The sequence below is a fragment of the Lathamus discolor genome, chromosome 2 (genome assembly GCF_037157495.1).
Source record: "Lathamus discolor isolate bLatDis1 chromosome 2, bLatDis1.hap1, whole genome shotgun sequence".
Lineage (NCBI taxonomy): Eukaryota > Metazoa > Chordata > Aves > Psittaciformes > Psittacidae > Lathamus > Lathamus discolor.
In genome coordinates, this window is record NC_088885.1 from 51,909,510 (window position 1) to 51,925,647 (window position 16,138).

The window sequence follows — 16,138 nt, forward strand, 5'->3', positions numbered from 1 at the left end:
AGAATATATGTACATATATATATATGTATATTTATATGTGTGTGTATATATTTATATGCATATATATATATATAGTAGCTTCTCTCAGACACTCAGTCTGCCCAGTAGCTGGCCTCTCGATCCCAGACTCCCCAGCTGTTGGCATCTGGACATACAATCTGCAAAGCTACAGCCCTATTCCAGTTGGTTGTACAGAGTGTCAGACATGTGCAAATAGCCATGACTTCTCAGGTCCCCCCTGTGCTCTTGCCCCTTGAGATACACACCCAGAGCACTTCACCTATTCACAGCCAGGTCCAGCTTGACCTGGGGCTGCTGACTCTGCTGGGACAGACCTGGGAGGGGCCCGGACAAGGTGGTGGTACCTTAGTTTGGATTCCCACCTGCCAGTATGCCCCTTTGCTTCTCTGGCTTGTGCAGGTGCGCTTTCGATGGGCCAGTGGTCCCTAGGATGGGCATGGGAGCAGCCTGGCAGGGTACTTTATTTGGGCTCCCCCTCCTGCCATTGTCCCTCTGAGCTTGTGCAGATGAGCTTTACCAGGAAAGATGGAGAGGACATGTAATGATAGGACAAGAGGCAATGGCTTTAAACTAAGAGAGGGTACATTCAGATTAGGTATTAGGAAGAAGTTCTTCACTGTAAGGGTGAGGAAGCACTGGCACAGACTGCCTAGAGAGGCTGTGGCTGCCCCATCCCTGGCAGTGTTCAAGGCCAGGTTGGACTGGACTTGGAGCAACCCGGTCTAGTGGAAGACATCCTTGTCAGGGCGATGACATCCATGGCAGGGGGGTTGGAACTAGATGACCTTAAGGGTGCCTGCCAACTCAAACCATTCTATGACAGATACAGGTGAGCACTGCACGTTGTTCTCCACCTTGCTATGTCTAAGCAGTGGAGCCAGCCCACTGATTTGATTCCTAGGTCTTTGTGCCAACCTGTGAGCAGAGCCCAGAATTTATTCCTGGGATATTTTTCTTCTCCAATAAGATACTTTTTCAATCCATTTTTCTGTTCTTATGTGTGAGCAGAGCCCAGAATTTATTCCTGGGATATTTTTCTTCTTCAGTAAGATACTTTTTCAATCTATTTTTCTGTTCTTATGTTTTGTAAACTAGATCATGTACACAATACAAAAATTGGAGCTATTCATTTTTGTTAGAAATAGTCTAATTACTAGAATTTAAATAACTTCCTGACAGGTGACTCATGAAATACATAAGGAAGGACTTGAAAAATATGTTCATTAATTTAATTCAACTGCTTATTTAGAAGATAATTAACTGGAATAATTTGCGATTCATGTGAGTAGTCTTTCCTCCTGGGAGTGGTCATCTTGAAGGCAACAAAACTGCAGATAAAAGAAAGAAGCTTCTGCATGAGAAGATTTACTATCACTGCTCGTAATACAACAGCCACTCTATGTGACCAAAAATCCAATACTGAGACTTACAAAATTACTTCGTAGGAACACTAAAAGTGTTGGGTGTTCAAGATTCTACCAGGCAAGTTTTCTGTAAACTTGTTGCTGTGCATCGTTTCATGGCACATACAGAAACACTTTTGCTTGGGTTGTGCCTAACAGCTGGTTACCTACCTGACAGCTACTCAAGCTCAGGCAAGCTTTCCAAGTACTCCTTTCACCAAGCACAGCTACGGGGTTCTGTCCAGGAGCTGCTTTCAGGGTTCACTCCCTTGGTGGAAGGATGTAATGGCCTTATTCTTCCCATTTTTATCAAAAGCTCTGTGGTTAAATAACACAGAGGATGTAGGCATCCAGCAGCCTTGTGCCTCAGTGAAGTTGCTTTCACTCCATTCAGGATGAGAAGGACAGACCCAAATGTCCATATCCCACATCCCAGGTCAGGGCTCCAACAACTTTATCATTGCTTTCCAGGACTGAATTTATAAAACCAGTTTCTTTCGGTAAAGCTATTTTAGTTAATTTTTAGCCTCTCTTATTTTCCCCATTGTACTCCACTTCCATACTGTGAATAAACTTCAGTCTTGGATTTTTGTCATAATCCGTCAAAAAGAACAATTTTGGTTAAGGCTAACACCTTATTAATGGGTAGATTTTCTGTGGAAACTGCTTTTGCAATAGATTTCAGTGATTTAATGCAGTAATCTGCCCTTGTGCTGCTAATATATTGCAGAGAATGTTCAAATTCTTGGGATTTAAAATACCAAATTTATCTCATATTGTTCTGTTTTGACTAGATGAAGAAAAGATCAAAAGAGACCCCACCTGATACTGCAACAGCACAATTTCAGATGAAGGCTTGGGAAGGGGCATTATTATTAAAAATCCCATGCAGAGTGTGCTGGTCCTTTGTTAGTATTAGCATAGCACCTCATTTCACATACTTGTAATCTTGGAGTCATACAAAGAACTAAAAATACTGTGGCTATGGTAAATCCAAAGGATAGGAAGGCCAGGGGAACTCATTAGAGTAACAAAGAAAATAGGCTGAGGAGGGAAATCGAGAGGACAAATCACTTTGGTTTTCTTTGTGTGGAGTGGGAATATACAATAGCATATGAGATTAGATATAAGGAAAGTAGTCGTATAAGAAGGGGCAATTTAGCAATCACACCGAGAACGAAGATGAAATCGAGTAATGAATGACATCATGAAAAGAATTCAGAGAAAAATGTGGAACAGAAACTGAGAGACAGCGACATTTATGAAAGAAGAGAGATGAGAATTACCAGTGCTGAAAGATGCAGATGATTATAGGGGTGCTGAAGTCCAAAAGGAAAGGAAGCTTACGAAGCAATGGTGTTAATGATATCTGATAGATCGAGAAGAATAAGAAGAAATATCTCTCTGCAGGTGAATGAAAATTTTGGTCAAAGCAGTTCTAATTCAGTGGGAGGAAGTAAAAATGGATCAAAAATGGAGGTGGAAAGAGTGAAAATTATCGAACAAAGAAAGCAAGGGCAGGACCTGGGGGGCTGGACAGTGGCTATAAATGAAGGCAAGGCTCAGAGAAGTGTTTTTCAATGACAGTCCAGGATATACCTGGGACAGAAGAAAGTCACCATAAACAGAGTTATTAGAAAAGACTGAGGTGAGAATATGAATTGTTAGACGAAATGTATAAAGAGATTGAAAAGCAGATGGCTATTTCTACTTTTTTCCCCTGTAGTATGAAAGAAGTTGTAGGACTTATTACCTGGGTTTTCACCTAGAAAGTAAATTGTAACTGGAGGAGCAATACAATACAACCTGCAATCAAAGTGTAAGATCTCTTTCTGGAGTAGGAAAAGAATGGGTGATAGGTTGCGTATTTCTTACCTAGCTGGAAGTAAAAGGGGTTGATGCCCTGTGGAGATCCAGACCAGAAGAAAGACAGGTGAAGCTCCTTCCATGAAAAAGGACAAGAAGGAAATTAGGAATTTGTATAAATTTCACTTCAACTCCCCCCCAAATACTAGATAAATAATAGCATTAAATACTTACTAGGCAGATTAATAGTTTCAGTAATAATTAAAAAGAAAGAAGTCTAATTTTCCATTGGAAAAGTGTGAGCTGCCTTGTAGGTAGGAGGCAAATAGTTAAGTGTTCTGTATTTTTATTTCAGTAAGCCTTTTGGTTCCATTTTGTACCATCACTCTTAAGTATGGGAGAACACTGTCCATGTAGAAGTATTAGGAGGGGTCCAAAACTCATTTGGAAAGCATATCAAGGGGGGAAGATTTATCTGGCCATGTTGATGTTTGAAATACACCAGATGAATCAGGCTCTGACAGTGCTTATTTCTCTGTGTTGACTGTAAAGGTAATTTATGTGAAGTGGTGATTTATGGTTTCTGATCACTTGTCTAAAGTTAGATGAGATACATCCCCCTCTAGGTTTTAACCGTTTACTATCACCATAGAACGATGCTTTAAGTAGACTTTTGAGTGAAAATGTCTAATTTCTTTAGTAGTCAGTATGTTCATTAATGGGTTAGATGCTGGAATACCTATTATGTCTATTGGATTGCACACACTCTCAGCTGGAATGGATAATATGGGTTGGTTTGTTTGCCTTTTTTTTTTTCCCCTTTTTTTTGCGGGGGGGGAAGGATTGAATTTCGGGATGTTCTTAATGAATTGAAAAATGGTTTGAAACTGGGAAGTGCAGAATGTTGTAACATGCGTACAGCATATACAGTCTGGTGAGTTACAGAATGACAGAACGGTTTGGGCTGGAATGGACCTTAAAACTCGTCCAGTTTGAATCCCCTGCCATGGGCAGGGACATCTTCCACTAGACCATAGAATCATAGAACAGTTAGGGTTGGAAAGGACCTCAAGATCATCTAGTTCCAACCCCCGTGCCATGGACAGGGACACCTCACACTAAACCATCCCACACAAGGCTTCATCCAACCTGGCCTTGAACACTGCCAGGGATGGAGCACTCACAACCTCCCTGGGCAACCCATTCCAGTGCCTCACCACCCTAACAGGAAAGAATTTCCTCCTTATATCCAATCTAAACTTCCCCTGTTTAAGTTTGAACCCGTTACCCCTTGTCCTGTCACTACAGTCCCTGACGAAGAGTCCCTCCCCAGCATCCCTATAGACCAGGCTGTGCAAAGCCCATCCAACCTGGCTGTTTCTCTACTTCCAAAAAACAGAGATGAAAGCCTGGAATACTGGAGAAAATGGGGTACCACAGCCCTTTACTCCTCCCCACGTTTATAGTACGAGGCGCGTGGCTCCAGCCTAACGCGGGCCCTCCGACCCACACAAGGCCCGGCTCAGGACCAGGGCTCAGGGCGGACACTGGACCCTGCCACCTGAGAGGGCCGCTGGCGGTCGCTCATTGCTCCCCCCGGCGCCGTGCGGGCCCCTCGGCCCTCCGGGGTGCCCGCCAGCGCGGCGCGGGCGGAGGCGAGGCGGAGCCAGGCCTGGAGCAGCCGCTGCCGAGCGAACCCACCACGGCCGCCGCCGTTCCCCTCCGGGCGGGAACGGCGGGTGGAGCCTACGGGCAGGGGAGGGGCCGGGGCGGCCCTGAGGGGCGGGGATGGCGGGCGGCTCACTCCCTTCCCCCCTTCCCTCGCCTGCTTGCCAATGGGCGGGTCCGGGCATCCCCGCTGCCCGCCTCTGTCGTTTGGGGCGAGTCCATTGCGTTCCGCGCGGGGGGAGTTTCGGACCCGGATGCTGGTTCCCGGTCCGGTTCGGAGAGAGGAGGACGAGCAGGGATAGGCCCGTGGATTAGGAGCGGGCGCTGTCCTGCGGCAGTGCGGGTGTCTGATCGGGCGGGGGGAGCCGCTTTGTCCGGGCGGCTCTCCCCTCCCCCTTACATCCCCTCTGCGTCCCGGCGGGGGATGGTGTGTCCCGCAGCGCGCGCCTTGCTCGCGCGGTTCGGCGGCTCGGTGGCAGGGGGAGGGGACGGGAGACCCGGGCCCCGCCGGTTTCCCACTGTGAGCGCGGGGCTCTCGGGAACGGGGCGCGGGGGGGGGGGGGACCCGCGGTGCTGGCGGCCGGCACCATGTTGGCGGACGAGGAGGAGCTGAAAGTCCCGGAGGATATGTTCAAAGATGTCAAGTTCTTCGTGGTGGGAGACATCGACCCCAAGGTACGGGCTCACCCTGCCCCTCACCCCTTCTTGCTTTTCCTTCCTTGCTCCCCCTCCCGGGGGGGGGGGGCACTGTGGAATCGCCCAGCTCCTCTACACCCCCACCACCCCCAGCTCCCCCCCCCCCTCCCCCCCCGCCTTGGATAGGTCCCCGCGCGGGATCGAGGCTCACGCGCCGTTTCGTAGCGCGCTGCCGGGGCAGGGCCGGGGCATGGGGGTGTGTGCGTCAGGCGGGCGGGCGCCCGGAGGGGTGCTGGGGGGTCAGGGTAGCGGCCGCTGACGGCCCTGCCCGCGGCCAGCGCACCGCCACCCGCCATGCGAGCCAGCGGCCCCGGCGCGCAGGCCCCGCAGCCGCCTCAGCGCAGGAGGGGCGGGCCAAGGGACTTCCTGTTACAGCCCGGCCCGGGCGGCCGCGCGGGACAGCGGCTGTGCCCCGGCGCTCCGCCGCCCCGAGAGCGGGCCGCTCCTCAGGGCCGCGCTCGGCCCCCGCCCTGCAGCCCTCAGCGTCCCGCCCCGCCCCGCCGCTGTCTCCGGATTCAGGACCGGGATGGTGACAGGCCGCCCTCGGCGCGGGGAGGCGTCGCAAGCTTGCTCTGCCCGCCCCACACGCGCGAGCCCGGCCGCGCGGTCCCCCCTCCGCCGCTGTGTGGGCCCCGAAAGCACAGCCCAGGACCCCCTCAGTGCTGTGGTGCCCGCCCCTGGACCTTGCAGAGCCCTTGGGGTGCGCAGAGGTTCTGATGTGGTTACGGTGTCGTGTCCGTGTTTTCCCCGCCCGGATCGGGAGGAGGCAAGGGGCAGAAGGTGCTGACAAATAGCCGTCCTTTCCGCAGTACCCTGGATGTCAAGGCGGGCTTGCTGTGGCCCGGGGCAGCACCCTGGATGATGAAGTTGGCCTTGTAGTTAATAACACCCAGTCACGTTGGGTGAAGGTGGTTAAATAAAAGTTTCTGTGGCATGTCCAATTAGACAAGTGTTTGAAGTGTACTGTAACTAGCTTTAGGACAGCACCTTCATGAAAACAGATTGCGACATACTTCACACTGAAAGTCTTTTCTGCTTTGGTAGCTGCTGAAGTTAAATCTTAGTTCAGCTTCATGTTCCTTTAATCTCATTTCCTGGCATTCACTGAGTCTTGTAGGCCTTTAAGTGAACTTCAGATGTAGGCACTGACCTGTTGAGATGTTTTTTATTCATAGGATTACGTGCTAAAAGAAATGCAGTCTAGGAATATAGTTAAAAAACAGGAAAGAAAAACAGCAGGTTTTAGGCATAACTTTTTTGAGACTGTATTAGGGCTTGGATAACAATAACCGTATTTTAAACCCCCTTTATAATAACAATACTATTATGTGTGTGAAGATAGTGCAAAAAACCAATGGGACTCTTGCATACCATTTATCATATGGCGTCGCAAAAGGCACCTAGTTCTGTGTTGACATTGTAAAACAGTAAGTAGTATTCCCCCATAGAGTGAATAAACAAGCATTCTCTTAAGCTGGTTTCCTTTCTTATATTAAGTTTTAGTCTTCTTAGCAGTTAGTGTCATTATCTTAAGGCCTTGATTTGCTGTTAATGAGGTACACTAAATTATCCTTTATTTGTGGGTGGCTTCTCTGAGTTGCAGGAAGACACCAAGGGTGATTCGAGCGCAGTTGGTAAGGTCAGCCTCTGCGTTGCGCAGAATGGGCTGCACTGCTTCCAAGATCAGGTCATGCTTGAAGTCGTTTGGCCACTTTCTCATCATGAGTGATGCCTGAATTGAGAACTCGTGAGGCTCTGAAGTGCTTCTGTGGCTGGCTTGCCTGATTAAACACTGTGCCCTCCAGTGCGCTGGTTTCTGAGGCGGCTTGCTGGTGTGGCACAGTGTTGCATGGAGGCCAGGACTAGCTCCTGTCTGTGCTGGGTAAGCCCTTGGGAGCAGGAGGCAGTGGATAGGACAGAGCTGAGCCAGAGCAAGAAGGTGCACGGTGCTGAGCTTGGGGGCAGCTCTTGGTGAATGCTGTTGCCCCCCATTCTGTAGGTGCCTTCTGAGGTACCCTGGGAACAACCTAAAAAGAGGAGTGCTTTGTTTTTTGAGGCAGAAAGCAGAAATTCTAAATTGAGCTCTGCAAATAATAGCTTTTAAAACCAGTTCTTATAGTGAGATGTTGTTCCATTACTAATATGAAAAATTGCATATGTATTTGGTGCTTGTTACTTCTTCTTGTATGAATGGTTGCTAGCTTGATTCTGAGAAGTTTCCTCCTTTGCCTTTTGGGGAGGAGCACACTTTGATCAGATTAAATTTCCAAATGGCTTCTTGGAAAAACCAGTTATCTTAATAAATATTAAAGCATTCTTAGCACAAGTGAGCACTGTAATCAAAACAAATCCAAGGGTAAGGAGAAAAAAGAAAAGTAATTTATTCAGGTGAATAACTGTGTACTCACTACCTATTGAAACATATGCAGTATAAACTAGAAGGGAAACAAAAGCCTGGAAGTGTGCCTAGATGTTCCTTGGCAAATGAAGGAGAATTGGGATGCTGGCTCCTAACTTCAAATCCATTCCACTGGGATGTGCACTTCGCTACTCACACCTTACAGGGTGTGATGAGTACATGTCAGCTATTACTTTTTCTTTTTTTAATAAATGCTTTTCCTGCTTTCCCAGAAATTGTAAACCCAAACCATCATGTTCAGGTAGCACCAGTTAAAATCAGTATTTTATACTTAAAAAGTAATGGAATGCAGCATAAAGACTTTGGGCAGGATATCTGGTTAGCTCTTGGTTTATTATTAGTTTTTTCATGCCCATTGTTGTACTTCTTAGCTTTGAACTATTCCTGTCTTTTCTTCCAACACAAATTTTACTGAGAAAGAATAAAGATAAACTTTATATGCACCAAAAAATGAAATTTCATTAAGGGATATAAGCTAATACCAAAAGTGTGGAATTTTTTTACAATGACCATTTTGGGGCTTTTTAGCATTTTATTTTCTAGTTACAGGTATATGGTTGATACTGGTGTAGGTGAAGTTCTTTAATTGGGCCAGTACAACTTTTCAGTCCAGGCACTGCTTAAACTGAAGGAGTCGTGTTCTGAGAGGAGTTTTGAAGTTGACAGGGGCTAGACTGGGAGAAGTCTTTTTCATATCACTTTAAATAATAATATGACATTATTATCTACCATATTTATAGTACTTACCACCTAAATCCAGTGTAACTTTTTGCATAAGCAGACTCTTTGCTTAAACTAATGCAGAATTGTTTTGATGTAAGACACACACACACAAAAAAATCATAATTCTAACTAGCTGTAACTTCTTTCTCACGCTGTGTGATGGATATGGGTGCTCAGTTTTCATTGCATTCACTCCTGTTTTTAGCCTTCTGTTAAATAAACAGTTGAATGGGGCTTGTAACTTGGGCAAAGCTGTGCAAGACAAAGAGCTTCTGTCATGGGGCTGTTCTTAAATATCGACTATTTTCAAAAGTGCTTTATTTTGATTCTGCTTTTCCCATTGGAATTACAGCATCTTGTGTTACCTTATGGTTACCTGGATTTTGTGCAGGAAGGTATCCTGTAGTTTAGGAGGTCGGTGTGTAAAATGGAAACATTCTCTCCTATTCTTGACTGCGTGGTAGCAAGAACAGCAAGCTTGCGATCAATCTTCTTGGTTATTTTGGAGTAGTTCTTTTGTAGTTTGATGTAACACATATTCATCCACTGCAGAAAAAAAAAAGCAGATTCAAAAAAAAAAAAAAAAAAAGAGTTTTAAAGGTAAGTACTTAAGTTAGGAAATGCCAAAATGGTCTCCTCGCTGAGTGGTGAAGTTTTCATCCTTGTTTTTCTGCTTAGCACAGATGCTTTATAATAGCCTGATGCAACTTTTTGAGAGTCTTCTAATTCCTGTTCAGTGTACAGGGTAGGTAGTAATTGCATAAGGACCAACTGCTTAATATTCTGTTTGATGAATGCAGCACCGTGCTCTCTGCTGTTCAGTGTTGCATCCTGTAGCAAAGGGAATGTACCAAGCAGGTTTTGAGGGATAGACATCTATCCCTGGCAGGTTTTGGAGGACAGATGTCATGCCAGTTTGGTCCTCAAGATCATTATGAAGTGAAAATCTCTTTATGAATATTAAAAGAGAAAAGATAATATTAATTGGCATTTTTAACATTTGATTTAAACCGTTTTTCTCTTCCCTCTACCCTCCACCACCTTCTCTGTTACTTTTATTCAAATAAAGATGAGTCCCATTTTGTGGAGTCAGGACTGGATTCATCACACAGATCTCTATAGTTGAGCTGAGAGAAAACTGAGCTCTTAAACCAGCATCTTCTATATGGGCCTAGCAAAACTAGGAGTAAGATGTGCTTTATGAGATGTGAGGTGTTTTGCATTTTCTGAGGACAGAGCAAAGGAGGGAGACATTTCAGTTCCAGCTCTTTAAGTTAGTAGCTTAGGGGGCGCATGTCCTTCTACTTTTTTTTTGTTTTGTACTTTTCTAAATCAGTTAGTCCTCTGTCACTTCTTTCCCAGTATGTCTTTGTTAGAATGTTTTCCTCTCTCAAGGCAGTGCTTATAACTTTTTTGCTTGCAGACCCTTCTCTTACCGTGGGGGTGTTAGACATGATCTTTCCTTGGTTCATCTATCTGGCTGCACTGTTGCAGAGCATCTGGATGGCTTCTTCAAACTTACTCATGTGCTCTGGAATGGTATATTGATTTGATCTAGAAATATTGGAACCAGTGTGTTTGGTAAAGGTGGAATTCTTCACTTAGCTGTTAGATTAATCCCTATGGAAACTGACTGCAGTGTACAGTTAGGATGTCCCCTTTTCTAAGGTGACCATTTGGTTACCTGTTTTAAACTTCAAGCTCTTCTTTTAAAGTAGATTGAAACACTTGCTACAATATGAAAAAAACAAACACTGAGAAGGAAGGTTTTCTTCTCAGTGAGACAAAATTGTTTTGAGGTGTTTTTTGAGAAGTACATGTTTTGAAAAAATTTTGGCATTTTCCATATTTCTGCCCTAGCCTGAATTATTTTTGGAAAGTAAATCTTCAACTTGAATGATTGAATTATGGCAGAGGTTTAAAACACTGTCAGTCAGGTTTTAAATGGGATGCATTTGGCAACTTCAGAAGGAGTGCTAGCCACTTACAGGAGGACAACCAAGAGAGGAGGTCATATTCATTCCTCTCACGTGTTAATGTGTTCTTGCATTAATGTTTTTCTGAAATAAAAGGTGCGAAAAATTGTTGACTTCTCCCTTTTCTCTTTTGGGTTTAGGTTATTCAACTTCTGAAAGCTGGGAAAGCAAAGGAAGTTTCTTACAATGCACTGGCTTCACATATTATTTCAGAAGATGGGGACAATCCAGAAGTTGGAGAATCTCGTGAAGTTTTTGATCTCCCTGTGGTAAAGGTGAATGACTCATCAATGGTACTGTTGAAGTACTGACACGGATATTTCATTGTTACAACAGAAAATGCTCATGTTTGGATGATGACCAAATGAAACGTATCTTTAAAGATTTATTTATTTTTTTTGTTGTTGTTACACGAACATTTCTATCCTGACTGGTAGACTTCTGTTACAATTCTGTTCCCTCCTTTCTCCTGTTGCTCTGTATCAGTGGTTGGGGCTTTTTTTTTGTCTTTTTTTTTTTTTTTTTTCATATTCTTCCTTCAGTGATCTGTGAGATGGTTTCCTATTAGCTGTACTTTGGAAATATTTCTAATAGGAAGGTTCTTACAAGATTCTGGCAATCGAAACCCTCTATTTAGAGTAAGTAGTAGACTGCTGAAGGTTTTTTTTAAACGTATGATTGCAGGGCGCAAAATGATTTTGTTGATTCTGCATATGTGTACTGTGGTATTTTTAAAGACCGGGAATTTGTAGAAAAATAGATTGTTTTTCTCTCAATTTTTCAAGTTTTTTTTTTGTTTGTTTGTTTGTTTTTCCCTGCTTGTACTGGAATTACTGGTATTTTTTTACTGTCTTGGGTTATTTTTCTAGTGGAAGATTCTGGCCTTCATGTTTGAAAATGTGAACTTGTCACTCTGCAAGTAATAAGAAATTACTTGCAGAAAAACCCCCTAGTATTTCACTGCCAGTACCTTTGGGTACATGATTTTGGGTTATTTCTTCCATATGGTTGCAGGTGGCAGTAGAGAGTTTTGGTAGCTCATGTTGTGCAAGTTCACCTGTCAGTGTAAAAATATGAATTAATGCCAAAAAAATAGAAGTAGTTTAGCTAGAGACCTTATGGCTCTAGTGGGTGTGCTGATTAATTTTTTGTTCCTTTTTCTGAAGTGTCATATGGCATAATTGTAATCTTATAAACAAGAAGGCTGCTGTGATTATCAAGTGGAGGAAGGGCATCAGCGTCCTAACAATGCTTTCTGCTTTCTAATGCCATTTACTTTAATAATTTCATTTGATTTATAACTGCTACTAGCTGAACTTTTTAATTTGCCAAACGAGAGCAAGTCTTTCAGTAATGGCACTTAGCTTGACCTGAAAACAATCACAGCATGATTTGTAATCAAGAAGATTAGACTAAGTATTAAGTCAGAGGCAGAGGTAGGTTGTTAGAGAGAATAAGGAAGAGAAAACCTTGAAGGAGTAAAATGGAAAATCTCTTTTTTTTTTTTTTTTTTTCCCCGGAGGATTGAGGAGTTATGAATGAAATGGTTTTAGTCAGTTTTTTTTCTGTATGCCTTCTTCGGAGAGAAAGAGAATAGCAAGAATTCAGACACCATAAACATAGTTACCACAATGTATTTTGGTTTTGTTTATTTTTTGGAGAAAAGTAATCTCATATTGAATGTGATGGCATTTTTTCCTCTTTTTCCCTTATATAATGAATTGGGACCACTGTCCTACATCTCCTCCATTCTGCACCACCTCGCTCTCTCCCTTTGAGCCCTTCTGTCCTAGAATACTGTCAGTTAGGGGCGTGTGTGCTTAGCAGCCGGCATTGCTGTGTGTTCAGAAACTTCTTCCTATGTAAGGTTCTTGACTCCATGTGATGAGTGTAAGATAGGGGGTGTTGTGTGGGTTGTTAGTGGTTGGTTCTTTGTTTTTTGGGTTTTTTTGGGGTTTTTTTGGCCATTATTGTGGGGTTTTTGAGCAGGGAGAACTGAAAAAAGAGGATGAATAAATACTATAAATGGCACAATAGAAGTACAAGACACAAGGGCTCTTGCTCCCATATTGCTGCGTGACCTGTAAGCAATCTTAGAAGTAAATCAGAACAGTTTTTTTTTTTGTAAAGGCCTAAGTACAATGTCTCAAAGACTTTCAAAGCTGGGAGATATTATACTGGAACTAGCTATAGGATGAACTTGGGAGGTAATTCATATTTCATACATGCAGATCAAGGTTTTTAATTATGTCGTGGTTTTTATTTTTCAGCCTTCCTGGGTGATCTTGTCTGTTCGCTGTGGCGCTCTTCTACCGTATCCTTTAAGTCCAAATTTGAATCAACTCTGTAAGGAAACATCCTCCCACCAACTGAAATAGCAAGGGTTGTTATTAGAGAAAGATTGAGTTGCTTTGAGAGATGTGTGCAAAACTGTATGTACATTGGAGAATCTATGCATTTCAGCTGCACTTCTCTGAGTGGTACAGAGCAGTGTCTGGACATTTCAGTTTATCTGCTTGAGCTAATCTGTGACTTTATTGTATAAACAGAGCATGTGCTGTACGTCCAGTTCAAATGAAAATGAACTACTAGGTTTAGTTCATTTTGGGAGTCTTTATCGATGCTGATGCTGTCTCTGTAATGCCAAGCTATGATGACTTGCTATTCCAGTTCTGTTTCTTAAGTGGATGTATTTTATGTGTAACTAGTGACTTGCTGCTAGTGGATGGTAAATGTAACCACTGACTAGTTTTATTGTCTGCTTAAAGCTGCCGTGAACCTCTGCCAGATTCTTAAGACACATTTTTGCTGCAGTTTCCAACTTGCGGTTGGGTGACATTCAAGATTTGTAAGGAATTAACGGTTGGACTTGATGATCTTAAAGGTCTTTTCCAATCTAAGCTATTCTATAAATCTATGAATCTATGTTAAAATAGGGGAGTAAAGACTGTTTCAAGTATGTACAGCTTATGTTTTTGAAATTATGAGATGTGTTTGCCTGCCACGATTGCAGTGTGCTTGAACCTTCTTGTCTTACTTCATTTTCCTGTGCCTCTTGCTATTTTGGATGTTTACTAGGCATTTGCAAGAAAACTGTCATCAAATGCACTCAAAGCATTTTAGCTGGAAGTTGATAATTAACTGTGAGAGAATCCAGGAAAAATGCTAGAGTGCAGCAAGGGGGGACAGATGATAGCTCAGAGCAGAATGGCCTATTCTGCCTTTTGTGGAAGCAGACTTTTAAGTAAGGGATAAATATTCCATAACTCATATCAACAATTCATTGTAAATAACATTTTATAAACTCTGTCAGTATTCCCATTTTTGAGATAGTCTGTCCCAGCCTTTGGTAAACCCTTGTTGTTTGTATTTGGCTTGATCTAGTTCTTAACTTGTTTCTTGTTTGGAGCATTTATTCTTTCATAGGGATGACATACTTTTTCCTCTTCTTGTGGCATACTGCCATTTCTTCTTCCCCTCAATTTTTATATTGGATCATAGGCATGGTGAGAATCATAGAATAGAATGGCTAGAAAAAAATTCATGCATTTTTTTTCTCACTCCATTTGTGATTTTGTATATCAAAAAGCTGAAGAACAGCAGCGTGTTTCAGTACAGGTACGGATGCTGGCTAGGGACTCTTCATTAGGGACGGCAGTGATAGGACAAGGGGTAATGGGTTCAAACTTAAACAGGAAAGTTTAGATTGGATATAAGGAGGAAGTTCTTTACTGTAAGGGTGGTGAGGCCCTGGAATGGGTTGCCCAAGGGAGTTGTGGATGCTTCATGCCTGGCAGTGTTCAAGGCCAGGTTGGACAGAGCCTTGGGTGACATAATTTAGTGGGAGGTGTCCCTGCCTATGGCAGGGGGGGTTGGAACTAGATGATCTTAAGGTCCTTTCCAACCCTAACTAATCTATGATTCTGTATGAGTGGATGATTACAGCAAACAATTTCAGGACTAGGGAGCTATGCTGTCAGGCATGAGATCTCATTTTTGGAATGAGATTAGCAAGTGGTTTTGTCTATAATGGAAAACAAGAGGTGGTAGAGACAAAGACCCAGGTGTTTGTGTTAGGAATTCAGGTATTAATGTGTGTCAGTAATACAGAATTCATGTTTTATGCCCAGTATTTCAAGGTATGTACCTTTGCATCTTGCTGTGTCTCCACTGTTTTAGAAATAGCCTCTATTTTCTCTACTTCCCCAAGAGAATTCAGCTCAGGAAGTGTACTCTAGGAAGAGAAAGCGTCAAATTCGTCAGATAAAATGATAGAGTGAGGTCTTCGCAGCTATTTTGATCATGACAATCAACATGTCAGATAGGAATCGGCAGTGTGAAACACTTGCCCTAGTCATAAATAGCTTTCTGACTGAAGCAGAAGAAAGTTTTCCGTGAATGACCTGGCTTCCAAATGGAAAAAAAATGCACCAAACATTACATGGCAACATCCAAATTAGCAGGGCTACTCTTACGTTAAAAATAATTTGATTATTGTGATGTAATCTGGACTAGTGATTTTTGTCTTTTGCATCTGGAAATGTCCTTTCATCATAAGGGTGGGAATCTACAGTTGCTTATGTCACATGTCTGTAAGCCTTTTCCCTGTTCCTGAGGGCTGGTTTTAGAAATAATAAAATAACTTGGAATTACCTACTTTTTCAGGCTTCAGTCATCTGACATTGCGTTATTAGTGGTGTTCTTTCTTAGGGAGAAGTTGTGTTAGTAGAAAATTGGTTTTCCATCTGAAACCAGGGATTTTTCAAAGGGTGCTCTACAAGCTGATGTAATTACATACCCAGAAGAGAAATCCACAGATAAAACCAATGAGTGATTCAGTCCATAACTAAATTGTAACAATAAGTGTGTGAATGTAGTTCTCAATGGCTATTGCTCAGGAAGTCGTTATTGTGGGTATATAGGAGTGGCCAAGTAAAAAGACGAGGTCTCAATAGTATCATATTCTTGAGTTGCATGGAAGTAGGAAGATTGTACACCTGTCGGCCATAAATATGTCCTTGGACCTTTGCCTTTATTCTTTCTAGCACTTAATGTCCTTAGAACCTGGTGATTTTAGATTTGATTTTGAGCCTTACAGTGCTCACTAAAATAGATTGTAAAGTCTTAACTTTGTTCTGTTTTGCTCTCTTTACGACTTCTAGACCTGTGGCATCCGGCTTTTCAGTGGGGTTTTAGGTACAACTACCATAATGAAAAAAGCTACAGTAGTTGGTAGGAATAGCTATCTGTTTGGGAAGAGGTTTGAGATTCTGCATTTTTGTCTTTATGTTTTAATTTGGAGATGTAATGCTTAGTGTGGTCATTGAATTTCTGAAGAAGCAAGTCCTAGAAACATCTTCTATCAGTTAAATGTGTGGATCTAATAGAAGCCTTAAAGATTTTATTTTGGCTTGCTCATTCCAGTA

General features: G+C 43.1%; 1 protein-coding gene and 1 long non-coding RNA gene across 3 annotated transcripts in view; one reads left to right on the top strand and one right to left on the bottom strand.

Annotated features, from left to right (window-relative positions):
- Positions 1–1,224: 1,224 nt before the first annotated feature.
- LOC136008064 (uncharacterized) lies at positions 1,225–3,760 on the bottom strand. 2 transcript variants are annotated; one of them, XR_010609966.1, is made up of 3 exons: positions 3,465–3,485; positions 3,300–3,366; positions 1,225–1,349 (listed from the first exon to the last, which is right to left on the bottom strand). It is a non-coding gene; the product is annotated as an uncharacterized LOC136008064 (long non-coding RNA). The 2 variants fall into 2 exon arrangements; XR_010609965.1 differs by having other exon boundaries at positions 3,300–3,760.
- A 1,327-nt stretch (positions 3,761–5,087) lies between these two features.
- The window catches only part of PAXIP1 (PAX interacting protein 1), a 37,079-nt gene continuing 26,028 nt past the window's right edge, over positions 5,088–16,138 (top strand). The window contains 4 exon segments of the mRNA XM_065666813.1: positions 5,088–5,448; positions 5,451–5,573; positions 10,853–10,987; positions 12,983–13,026. Coding sequence (XP_065522885.1) covers positions 5,323–5,448; positions 5,451–5,573; positions 10,853–10,987; positions 12,983–13,026 — 428 coding nt within the window. The 5' untranslated portion in view covers positions 5,088–5,322.